Source organism: Mya arenaria, chromosome 17 (assembly GCF_026914265.1).
Source record: "Mya arenaria isolate MELC-2E11 chromosome 17, ASM2691426v1".
In the NCBI taxonomy this organism is placed as follows: Eukaryota; Metazoa; Mollusca; class Bivalvia; order Myida; family Myidae; genus Mya; species Mya arenaria.
Window position 1 is genome coordinate 18,252,966 of NC_069138.1, and position 13,700 is coordinate 18,266,665.

General features: G+C 33.5%; 1 protein-coding gene across 3 annotated transcripts in view; it reads left to right on the plus strand.

The window, feature by feature from the left end:
- LOC128222913 (uncharacterized) overlaps positions 1-13,700 on the plus strand; it is a 73,330-nt gene that overhangs the window by 2,186 nt on the left and 57,444 nt on the right. For all 3 annotated transcript variants that reach the window (XM_052932087.1, XM_052932088.1, XM_052932089.1), the window contains exon 2: positions 13,125-13,579. In XM_052932087.1, the coding sequence (XP_052788047.1) occupies positions 13,136-13,579 (444 nt within the window). In that variant the 5' untranslated portion in view covers positions 13,125-13,135. The remainder of the gene's footprint in view (positions 1-13,124; positions 13,580-13,700) is intronic.

The window sequence follows — 13,700 nt, forward strand, 5'->3', positions numbered from 1 at the left end:
TATTACAACCGGTATAAGGAAACATATACTTGTGATGTATAAAAGTTACAGCAATCTTCGAACATCGGTAAATAGACCCTTTCAAAGAAACACCTGACCAACATAACGACTTTTTTTCGCAAAAACTGCTTAAGATTGGAATCTAGAAACAATACCTCAAGACCGCTATACAGAAAAAAGCTAGCAAATCCCCCGTTGTTTTATTATGCCGTAACTGTTCCTACTGTAGCAGAAGAAAAGGCATTCTATGCGGACCCTAGTCGATTCAAATCAGGGTAATCTAGATTTTTTTTGTCGAAACACATACATTTATTAATAATACGATGGAAACAACAGGGACAAGTCCAGTAGTCGAAAGTTCAAATATAAACCCTGGCTAGGGGCACAAGGAACAACCAATTTAGTAATTTAAAAATAATTTTAATATCGATCGTGTTGATTTTGTTTTTAGCTGTATTAAGCAATACTATTTCAGTATCCTATTCTGTCTATCAAATTATCAATACTAGTGCGCTATTATATAATAACCTGCCAAAGTAAGTTGAATCAGTACAATTATAAATTCCTCCCTGAAGCATCAACGAGTCAGGGTATAAGATTTCTTTAAACTTCAAGCAAGGAAGGGCAATGATGTAAGTATTCATTTAAACAATCAAGAAAACAAATGTTAGAAATGAACAAATATAATTTTAATCCAACACTTCTTTTTAATTTAAACAGGTTTAGTTGCCTTTCAGGCTGACTCTCGTTTTCTCGACATGTTTGAACATGGTTTCAAAACTATTTTAGTAATGAATTGCAGGATTGATGTCATTATCGGGGTATGAATGCAGATGTGCTGGTTTAAGGTTTTTAAAGTGTTGATTTAAGCTTTTAGGGTCCTGCTGACACACTACAAGCAATAACAAGATCAACGATTTTCAATTCTCATTTATATTGTTATGCGATGATTCGCGATCCAACTATATCCGAAGATGTTGCATTCATTGGATGATAATCGCAATTTCCGAAAGGCAGTTAGTTTAAGAAATGGAAGTTGATATGTAAATATATAATGTTTAACCCAATCATCTTGTACTAATAAGCACTCGTTCTATATACCGTACATCACTCATTTATGTCTGTTTGAATACATGAACATGTTTAAGTCTATCCTTGTATCACGTTACCCCTATTTATATAGCCCCATTGCAAAGTATTAGAAATAGCAGACAAGATTTACGATTTAAAACAAACTAACCCTTTGAATACACTGACTTATCTTGTTAAGCAATCAAATCAGTTGGCTTATTTTCTAACAATGCACAACACAATGAAATAAAAAGACAATTGGACATGACTTTGAAATACGAGCTCTTCTCTTTGTTACGCTCGTAAAGCAGAACAAAAACACAGCCGATATTTATATTCCTTTTAAAGAACTGAATTGCAAACATAAGTCAATTGTTGATGTTGGTTTGAATCGTCTATGATCTATATACAGTCAATATCCACCTCAAATTCCAAGCCTATCAATAGAATAATCGGAAAACTCTTCTTGAAATAAGGTTTTAAAGGCAAATAAGGAAATAACTTTTTACTGCATTATTATTATTATTATTATTATTATTATTACTTTAAAAAATATTGTTATTGTTATCTGTATCATTATTTCCATTATTATTATTATTATTATTATTATTATTATTATTATTATTATTATTATTATTATTGTTATTGTTATTATTATTATTATTATTATTATTATTATTATTATTATTATTATTATTATTATTATTATTATTATTATTATTATTGTTATTATTATTATTATTATTATTATTATTATTATTATTATTATTATTATTATTATTATTATTGTTGTTGTTATTATTATTATTGTTATTATTATTATTATTATTATTATTATTATTATTATTATTATTATTATTATTATTATTATTATTATTATTATTATTATTATTATTTTCTTAATTTGGGGAAGGGGCGGTGCTGTGTTTAAAAAGGAGGCTTGGCCAGTAATTCTTTGACATATCCACATTGATATGAGGACAATTCAGCAGAGGGTGATAAGGAATATGACCAATACACAACCGCGTGTTATACCATTATTGGGGGGGGGGGAGTCACTTATAAAATTGTAAAACTAGGTCATTAAGTAAACTGACCGCAAAATCAAGGGTATCGAATGTATAAGCATGTCCAAAATTGTTTTGCTGTTTATTGTTTTTGTTTGAAAAATAAGACTGTAGGTAAAAACACATAGTAAGTATCATCAAATGACTCTATTTATATTTAACCAGGAGTTCACATAGTGAATCCTGGTTATAAGAATGATGTACGTCATTGTACGGACGAGCGGGCGAGTGCGGGCGGACGGTTTCAAACTTACCTATGAAATATAATAACTTTAGTAAGGATTGACGTATCTTGACCAAACTATGTATATAGGAAAAGAAAATGGAGACAGTTCATGGAATTGCGTTTAGGGCCCCTAGGGTCAAGGTCACTGTAAGCAAAAATAGAAAAAAAGGTTGAGAATAAATATTCTGTTTTATTCCTGTAATATTTATTTCGCTTGCGTTTGAACTCCTTTTTGTCATTATAGCAGTCCTTATTAAACCATTTATTATTTGTTTGTTTATGTTTAGTGTTTTTCAAATATCCCACGGTCTTGTCAAATATAGAACAAGTTGTAATGAACAAAAATTTGTAAATTATTGTAATACCGTATCAATTGACTCTCTGCCCAGGGATGCGGATAAATGTAGTAATACGTCACTCTATTTCATGAGATTACCTTTAGATAATTGGAACTCTGTATTGTCAAAGATAATTTTTAGTTTGTTTGTTTTTTTTATTTGATTTTTTTTTTTTGGGAGGGGGGGCGGGGGGCAGAGGGCGTTTAATTTATATGTTTACTGGCATTCTTGCCTGTATTTATACATAATGAGAACGAAATACAAGCATGATCAGAAAATTAGTTAAATTCGTGTATAGTAAAATTATTAAATTGAAAGTTTCATAATTAAGAATAATATCATCTACGACACTTACGACCCGACTTGAGCAGAAAGTGAACTCGCTCACATTTTCATCGTTGCCTAATCTGCCGTTAGCTATAAGAAAATCCGTAGCCTGACATAAATTAAGCAAATTTCACCTACCAAAGTCAAGCACTTTATCTTTGCTTAACCGACGTAAGACAGTTTCATTATTTTGACTATTAAAAAGCTGGTTTTCAATTAGTAATTTGTCATATATAATGAAATCGTACTCATCCGAGTTGCGACAATATAGATGTATACAAAAGTATATCCAAAGTTGTCATATCTCAATATCTGATTCTATCATTTCAAAGAAATCAAAATCATTTATATTATTAGAAAGGAAAGTGGTGGTACTATTAGGAGGCCGATATGCATGACATATATAAACATCATTGTTATATAAGAAGAACAGTCTTACTGTACCCCAAATAATTCCATCTTCGCTCTAGATAACAATTGAAATATAATCCTTTAAAACCGTTTAATAATATAAAGAAATGCTACCACTATGTACATCGTCCAGAGCGTATTACTGTTTTCCGTCCGTAAATATGGTCGCAATTATAGTTCGTTATGTCCAAATTAAGATTATTATTGGAAGGAATCTAGACTTAAATTTATGTCATAATTTTGTATAAAGTTCTTCATCTACTATTTTACGTCCATGAATGTTCCAAGTTGCTATATTAATTAAATACTCCTCCTGACGTCCCTACTAGTCTCCACTGGCTGAGTGTTCGCTTAGGATCCCGTTGATGTACAAAGATTTTCCAACGACCCTCACCTCTTTGTCCTTTGCTCGTCTCATGGCGTCATAAAATGGCTTGCGGTAGCAATGCCTCGTTCCCAATGCTCTAATCTCTAAGGCGCTGTATGGTAGACAGCTCAAAAGATGCCATTTGTACCCACTCCTGCTCCTGTCCGTAGTGAATCTTCGCGATAATCGGGCGAGGTCTGTCGGTGCGTCCCTGACCGCACCGAGCCGAGCCGGGCGATACTCTGTATCGAGCTTGAATTCCCCAGGTATATCCATGGCGCTGTTGATGACGTCATATAGGGTATTCGTGCAGTCCTGTTTTTGACCAGAAGCTGCCACTGATACTTCATGGAATACCAGGTTGTCACGTATGGATTTAATTATTTCAATGTCTAAAAGTTTTTCTTCAGATTATTTTTCTTTTTGAGTTTGTAAGGATTTACACTTTTTTTGAGTGAGTAGCAACTATGTTTTGGTGTGATAAGTTCTTTTACACTTTTTTCAAATTTTGTGAAGATGAGCGGGGAAGATGTTTCCGTTTATGCGACGTGGTTGTCGATGTCCGTGACCCTTATTCCAGGTCGGCGACCTTGGCCGTAATACTGTGCATATTATTATTATTATTATTCAATTCGGTCAATGGCTTTCATTTTTGATCTTAAGTCTTCAGGCCGCTAAGCTAAACGGGGAGCACGAGAGAGGGGGGAGGGGGCTGAAAGCAGTGTGTGATCCCTCTGCGGATTGAATCGGACAATGGTGATATCACCTTTTGTTTATGTTTTCGTTTATTTACATCTTTTTTCAAAAGTTGTTTTTTTCCTTTGGAACGCATGAACACAAACACTAAAAGTTTCAATATATCCAATGTTTAGAAAATTCATGTCCATGGGGGATCTCTTATTTAAAAAAACAATGAGAGCACATGTTTCCCTGTACTTATCCATTCAAACCATGTGACACTTTATGTGTCTCCTGTGATTTTCTATGTGTTTGGATCAATTACAAGCGCCTGCCAAATAGAAGATATCGAGTGTTCATCGTAGCTAAACAAAGAAGCTGGTTAAATAGTTCTCTTGTCACTTTTATTGGGCTATCCGGGAGATGTGTGAATGAAATACTAGGTTTATGTTTTACAATTACGTATTTTACTGACTTAGCCGTTTTGGACAGAAATTGGTAGAAAATGAATACATTTCGGACCGGTTTTTCAACCATTTTCTGTTACTGAAATCTGTCCTGCGTGGTCAAAATCGGTCCTGATCAGCAAATTGTCTGTTATAGAAGCCCTGTTAATTATAAAGTTGCACATGAGTCTGGTTGACTTTTTTTGCTTGATTAGGCTAAAAAAAGTGTATGTTTGGCTCCGAATTGGGTTAATTATTGCAAAAATATGGCGCTTTTGGCACTGAATAGGCTTGATTAGAAATGCGCTTATTATTATTTGGCTTTGACACATAGTGGACACAAATCAGTCTGTAGTGAGTGTATGACATATATCAGTTGATGGTAGTCAAACTGTGGTTGAATGAGCTCTAGCTTGACTTTTGAAGAGCCCGTTGGGGGCTCGTTTGAAAATAAGTCGTCTTGACTGAAACCACCATAGGGATTAGAAAGGCTGCTGGGGACCTATTGTGTCTTCAAGAGACAATTTGAATTTTACGCTAATTGGGTTTCAGGCACTCAGTGGACTTATAGAAACACGTTCTAGCTTTTTAAATTCGTGAAATATACTCTTGGACCTCACTTAAATTACGATCTTACACTGAAACGAATCTTTTATTTCGTATATGCCTTCCGAGATGAGAAGTAATTTAAAAGAATAAAGTTTGCTCTGTCCCAAACCTAAAGTTACCTGAATCTGTTTTTAAACGAATCGATAGTTTATTTTTCAGCGTTGTTTTCCTAGATTGAAAAATACTTTGGATTAGTTCTCGCTCAATTGCACTTGCGTTGGATTTAACTTCGTTAGAGCCGTGTTTTAAATTACATTTTTCTGTTATAGCTGTCTATGTTTCAATGATATTTTTCACCGATTTCCTTCGGATGTATTTTCCCTTTTCAGCTATATCAACTGTTTGTCTTTCTAGTTGGATGTAACGCATTCTTTGAAATTTATTTTCCTAATGTTGCATTTTCCAATTCTGCCAGAAAGATGTTATATTATCATTTACTTGGCATTGAATTATATGAGGCCAGAGCCACAGGACACCATGTCCGTATTAATTTTTATTTGATTTTTTTTGGTAGGATAACATGCACGGTACTAATTTTCAATTTCGTCAACAATTACTAGAAGCCATTTAAATTGCATGTCTTCAAGTTTGTTTTTCATTATAAGGAAAGAAGCATCAATATTGTGTTTAAAGTTGTTAACTCGCAAAGTATCAGATTACAAAAGAGCCGATAGTTTTTATTAAATGCATTTGGCCGTTAGAATGAGTCACAACTAAAAACTAAAATAACTAAAGTTCAACCAAATTGCTAAATCAGACATCAAGTGTTTTTACAAACATTATATTCCTTTGTAGAAACAGTATGCCGAGAAATTTCAAAAAAAAGTGTAGAGGAATATTTTTCTTGAATTTGTATGAATTTTCCTCATTTCTTTTGTTTTATTTGTCAATTATTTACTGTAACACCCTGCCAAATCCAATATACTGCCGGGATCAAATCAAATGTATACATTACATGAAACACATGCCAAGAAATCCTATCCAATTTTCGATTAAGAAGGAAACCCCTGTATGCCTGCATATACCTGGATTTGGCATCATATATACAGAATATTCCAGTCAGTGGTTTTGTGCTAAGGGTTAAAGGGCTGACTTTGTATGCAATTTTTATCAGTTATCTGCTAAAAGCTAATTCATCGAAATTTAATGGCCATTACGCCCATCATGAATTGCAGGGAAGCAATGATTTTGGATATTTTTCGGAACAAACTTTCTATAGTGCATGATTCTTAGGTTTAACGCTTCATCTAATTTTAATTATATCGACACTTGTCAAACATAAAACATAAAAATCAATAGTGATTTTCTTAACAATAAAACAGTATAATTATTGATAAACTAAGCTAAGTATAAATTCCTTGATATTGTTTATAAACTATCTCATTGACAAGAGTATTTAAAAATCTAAACCACACACTTGAGTTATGTTTAAAGATTGAAAACATCAAGTACAAAATGTACTAACTATATTTCTTAACTCCGCAACATCTATCTATTTTGATATAGCACCTTTAGCTTAGATCGTGTCGTTTAATTTAACAACTTGATTACGGTATTGTTGAATAAGAGGCTATTAGGATTTGGCCGGCGTAAGAATGTATTTTGATCCAAATAGAATCACAACCCTCAGTATAAAACCGAATTTTTAAAAGGCTATTAGTTTCATTAAACATTTCGACAAACCTGTTTCCAGAATAATGTTTTGATAGTGCTCCGCCAGACGGCGGTTTTGTGAAAAGGTTTGTCGAAGTGTTTTAAGAAATTTACTCTCAATATACTCTGGTAAAAGACCGAAAACAGGGATCCGGATGCGGCGTAGACTGCGCTATGTTTCATTTAAAATGGTAAACAAACAGTGAAGTTAAACGGTTGTTTAAGCATACCATTTTCATTGACAGCTGTCATAAACATTTTAATGTTACTCATTAAAAACAACATCTTTTTATATAAGTTAATATTAAGTTTTACTAAATAGTACTCAGTAATTTTGTCTAACACTTTATACTTCTTCACGTCTTCCAAATTCTACCAAATCTTGACCCAAACTACAACAACTCCCTAGACATGATAACATGATCAAATGGTCAGATTATCTGTCAATTAGGGGTTAATGTGTAGCTGAAATTAACTCTCGTGTAGAAATGAAAAGTGGAGAATTTGGCTGGTATTTCTTGGCATGCCTTCTGTGGTAATTGTACCCTACCTTAAGACAAGGGTCAATTTGCTCTTGAGGATAAATTCCCTTAAAGTGTTTGCGTTCACACGTACGAATTCGTCCTGGGATTGATATCGTCATATAAACGACCTGTAAGATAGTAGGTTAACATATCAATGTTAATGGTTATCTACGGACATTATTGATGTTATTTTGTAAAACTGACACATGATCCGAACATCGTTACCTAAATTCAAATATAAGAACAATGAAATGTCAAAGCCATCCGATGAAAAACGTGTTTGCATAATTGTACCTATGGTCTAAATTGCATTGTTGTAGCTAACAAAGAAAGGAAATTTTTCAATAGGCTACGGTAAATGTAATCCAAAGGAATACCTTAATATGCAAACTATACACCTGTTCCAAATTTAAATACTGCAGCTTAACAGGGATTGTTTTCATCAGTCAATGTTAAACCAGTGTCCCCCACGATTGACCCAAGAGGCATAATTTGAGGTTTCGCAGATAATGCTTCATGGCGTTCAATAACGCATGAGTACGTACACACTTTCAGGGCATTCACTGACTTGAGTCATAAATAGTTAGTAGAGTGCACCCGGTGTGATGTACATCATGTACTGAATCCTGACAATCTTATCCTAAAATTCATCTCTGATGCAAATAAAGGCTTTCATTAGAAAACAGCAGAATTAAGCAATTCTATGTTTTTCTTGATTTTTAACAGATCAATTGAAACTATGTTTTGACCTACGACGCATTTGTATTTAGGTTAAGATAATATAGCTATGGCGTATATACATTGTTTTATATGGAAACCTACACACCCTATCATACGTTATTATTGAAATTTAATGATAATGTATTATTTTCATAAAATTTGAAACAGTTGACGAAACTCAAAATTTCTGGAAGTTGTTCATTGAACAAGCAGCAGTGAACATGTTGAGTGCATTATTGTTTTGATGTCATAAAATATCATAACATGTCATCATATCTTTTCGAAATCTCTATTTATGTCAGCGAAATATATTTAAAAAAATGTATACAATATAATCGAACATTTGACTCTGACATTTCCATTTTTGGTCATGATAACGTCAACTTTTCTAAAATGATTTTCCTTTAAACGAAGAAAAATAGCTATAAACATCACATATCCTCATTATTGTATTAGTTGCCTTAACAGATGATGCAGAATGTTTTTAAGTACAAACCATATTAAACAAAACTTTGGATTTCTGGAACACAAAGTGCTAAAATTGTCCTATGTCCGGCCTCCTTGGCATGTCGTCAATATATATACTTTTTAAATCTTTGTGTCTTAAACCATAAAATCCATACCCTTGATATTTGGGGTGTTGCCTCACATTGTGGCCCTTAACAAAGCTTGTTCAAAATATGTCCCACGGGTCAAATGGCCGCGCCCCTGGTGTCTATATATTTATATAGCAATATATTTGAAAATATTTTTCTTTTATCCGCAAACCACATACCTTTGATAGTTCGTATGCAGTCATATAGACATGTCTTTTTACCAAGTGTGTCAAATTATGTTCATTGGGTCAAAACTTCCTTGGCCCCAAGGATCACAAGTTTTCTATATACTTAAATAGTAAAACAGTTTTACATCTTCTTCTCTGAGACCACAAAGCTTAGGCACATGATATTTGGTATAATGCTTCATTTATTATTCAAGTTTTATTAAGATTGTTCAAATCATATCCATGGAGTCAAAAGTGAGCAACCAATGATTTCATTAGCAGCTACCATCCTCTATTACAACCAATGTCTACGTTAGCATCTAATTTCTTCATGGGCAACTAATGGCTACCTTAGCAACCAATGACTTACTAATCAGATTATTAGTTACTTGTCGAATTAACCAATGAATTTCTAAGCAACCAATGACTTCCCAAGCAACCAAAAACTTCCATAGCAAGTACATACATACATAACAACTCTTGACTTCCTTAACAACCAATGACTGCATTAGCTACCAATGTATTCATAAGCAGCCTCTAACTTTCATAGCAACCACTTAGTTCATTGCAAACAAATACGTCCTTATCATCCAATGATTACCTTAGCAATTACCTTTATATTTAGAATCAAAATCCAAAGACTACCTTATCAATAACTGACTTCCTTAGCAATCAATGACATTATTAACAGCCAATGACTTCATTAGCATTCAATAAATTCCTTAGCAACTAATGATTACATAAGCAACTACCTTCATCTTTAACAAAAATTGTCTACGTTAGCAACTAATTACTTCCTTGGAAGCCAATGGCTACATTAGCGACCAATTACTACCTGTGCAAAAACTTACTTCCTCAGCAGCCACTGACAACCTTAGCAACCTGACTTCCGTAGCAATCACTTACTCTTTTAGCAACAAATGACTTCTTTAGCCACACCAATAACTTTCCTAGCAACACATTACTTCCTAATAAACCGCTTTCTGCACTAGCAACCATTACCTTCTTTAGAAACCGTTGACCTACATGGCAAAAGTAGGATTCATTTGCAATCACATCCATATTTAGCATGGACATCCCTGACAATCAGCTGACCAGCTTTTGGATAGCCTTCCCTAGCGATATTCTTGGTTTCCCTTTAAAACGACATAACTCATGGTCAATTATCAAAATCAACAAGTAACTTCATCAGCATGCAGCATATTCGTTAGCACTCACTGACTCGTTAGTCACTTTAAGCCGGTAAACGAGTTACGAGCCATTTTTGCCATCTTGTTCTAAAAAGTCGATAATTGAATATGTGTCAGTAAATTAGTTATACGATCTTAATGAAAGTATTTACATACGTTTACTAATAAGCTTAACAACATCTGAATAAACGTTATGATTTGTTCAATATCAAAAGTTCAGTTTTAACTTGACATTGAAGCTGATGAAATATATGGTGGTGTTTTTTTTAGTAATTTTATTTTGAATAAAATAGCATGTTATTCCTTTCATGAATTGTTTCACTTATCTGATTTATATAATACCACGGCATTTTATCTATTCTATCTTGATTTTTAAAATATTTTAACGAAATCCACTAGGTCCATGAAAATACTTCGACACACTGCCAGAATATATCAAATACTAGTAATAGTGCAATGTTTACTACGAATGTCCTGTATTAAGCTCTACAAACACTTACACGAGAGACACACACTATGCGAAACAACACTGACAGACCATACATGCATTAATACATGGTATTAACGAATATGGGGGATACCGCCTTGATACGGTCAGCAAAACCAGGGCTTACTGGATGTTGAACTCGTACACATTGAGATATAAAATGATTCATCCGCTGTTCATCCACACAATATAATAACCTCTCAAAGACCATTCATTTATGAGCAGGGTAATTTTGCCGAGAAGGTTGGTAACCCAAGAGTTGCTTACACATTTACGTCTAATGTTGTTCTGATCCTTTATCTACCAGTATGTTTCATACTAAACTGCATTAATTTCTTAAACTATGATTTCGATATATAACTCTCAGACTGTAAACCCACAAGGCATTTCTATATGATTCATTTGTTTATTTTCTCACATTATTTAGAACATCCATGACATGGACCAAGCTTACTCAGCATATCTCACAATTCTGTAAAAAGCTTGACGCCAAAGAATACTCAATTAATAATTAATGATTGCACGTTTTTTCCGTAAACTTAGACTTCAATTAAGTAAATTGCATCAGAACCAGGGCTTATTCATTTTAAAGTATATGTACGAATGCTGTTTACGAAATTAATCTCGCAGTTGCAGTTGTATTATTGTGTATTAGTTTGTATGCTCAACGTTTATCCGGTTTTATTTAAACAAGATAGTCACAACATGGCTTTGAGATGCTCATGCCGTCCAAACCTTCTCTCTAAGGCTAAACATGTTGTTTCCTTTTCGGGATATCCTGCCATATAATTATCCCCCAGAAGTATAACCGGACTAGAATGATATTTCCCGGCTTTTACGCGTCGCTCTTAAACAACAATTGTTTAAAAAATATTGAAAAATAATACAATATTCGATTCATCTGATGAAAAATGTGGACAAAGTCATAATGGCATGTTAAAAGTCTTCCAAATGTCTCATGTTATGGAAGTTTAATTTAGAAAAAGATTTCCGGAATAAACTTGAAATTTTGAAACTTAATTTAACATTGTATTTTTTTCAAGGCATCTTATCACAATGCAAATGTCTTCTTTGGCCAAGAGGCCAATAAAAAAGAACAGTTATTATTCAGAGTTTTTTACCATTATTTAAATCAGATTCTATGACGATTCGGTAGTATATTACATGTTAAACAAATGAGTGAACATTTTGTTATATATGCTGTTTAAATTGAATGTACGCCGTTACCTTGAAGACGAATAGCAAACAAAGCCAAAAAAATCCACATGTACGATCTATATGTCTAAAGGATTTGCACAGCTAGGCACCTTTCTGAGTGAATCTGTACAGTTTCATATCAATTAGATCAATATTAGCCGTGAATCCATCTGGAATTTTGTATAACGTGCGATTTCAAATGTAGCACCATGAACGTGCTGCTCTAAAGTGCATTTTCCCATAATGTTCAAATAGCCATAGCTCTTTAAATACAGGTTATATATCTACATGTTGGTGCTGCTCTAAAGTGCATTCTCCATAATGTTCAAATAGCCATAGCTCTTTAAATACCAGTTATATATCTACATGTTGGTGCTGCTCTAAAGTGCATTCTCCATAATGTTCAAATGGCCATAGCTCTTTAAATACCAGTTATATATCTACATGTTGGTGCTGCTCTAAAGTGCATTCTCCATAATGTTCAAATAGCCATAGCTCTTTAAATACCAGTTATATATCTACATGTTGGTGCTGCTCTAAAGTGCGTTCTCCATAATGTTCAAATGACCATAGCTCTTTAAATACCAGTTATATATCTACATGTTGGTGCTGCTCTAAAGTGTATTCTCCATAATGTTCAAATAACCATAGCTCTTTAAATACCAGTTATATATCTACATGTTGGTGCTGCTCTAAAGTGCATTCTCCATAATGTTCAAATGACCATAGCTCTTTAAATACCAGTTATATATCTACATGTTGGTGCTGCTCTAAAGTGCATTCTCCATAATGTTCAAATGACCATAGCTCTTTAAATACCAGTTATATTTTCATGCAAAACTGCTATACGTTTAAACTACTATGTGTTTTTACATTACATTTGATATCTGTATGTCAATAAGTGCATTAAACAGCTTCGAACCAACGTTTGAATTAATATGAAAAATAAGAACGAATGAAACCAAAGTATCTTTCAAAAATAAAATAATATCATTTTTTTTAAAAACTGTAAACTGTTAATAATATTTTCAAATTTCTTATCGTTATCAGGCTATTAAAAGATGGCGGCATATAGGACATTCGCCAACCCAGAGTCCCAAAACTGGTTAAAACAGTGGAGGGCTGTTTTCATTACGAGGAAAGTCATCCTCCCTTCTGTCAAGACAAAGTCTAGCCATCTGCACACTGATATTCTACAGAAGGCATCGAATGAGCAAACTTGTCCATTAGACCATGGTCGTATATCTGACCGGCAACAAATACCTTGTCGATATCATGAAAAACTTCGAAATGAAATTAAAGCCATACACAAAAGAAAGAAACCATCATGGGGAAACGCTTCTACTGACAAATGGCGAGACTCGTTTCCTATCGCCAAGTTATTCATGCAGTCAGCTGGGTATGATGATAAATCTTCATTTGATGAAATTGACTTCAACGGACTTGCAGCCTTTATGTATAACTGCGGGAAATACACACATACTGTGGAAACACTATCTGACGAGGTAATGATATTCTTTCTTCATGAGGTTCCGAAGACAATAAAACATACACGGCTTTGGTTCTGGCTATTCACATTGGTATAAAATTAAAAATCAATTGCCAAATTTTATTTTGTTTGTTCAA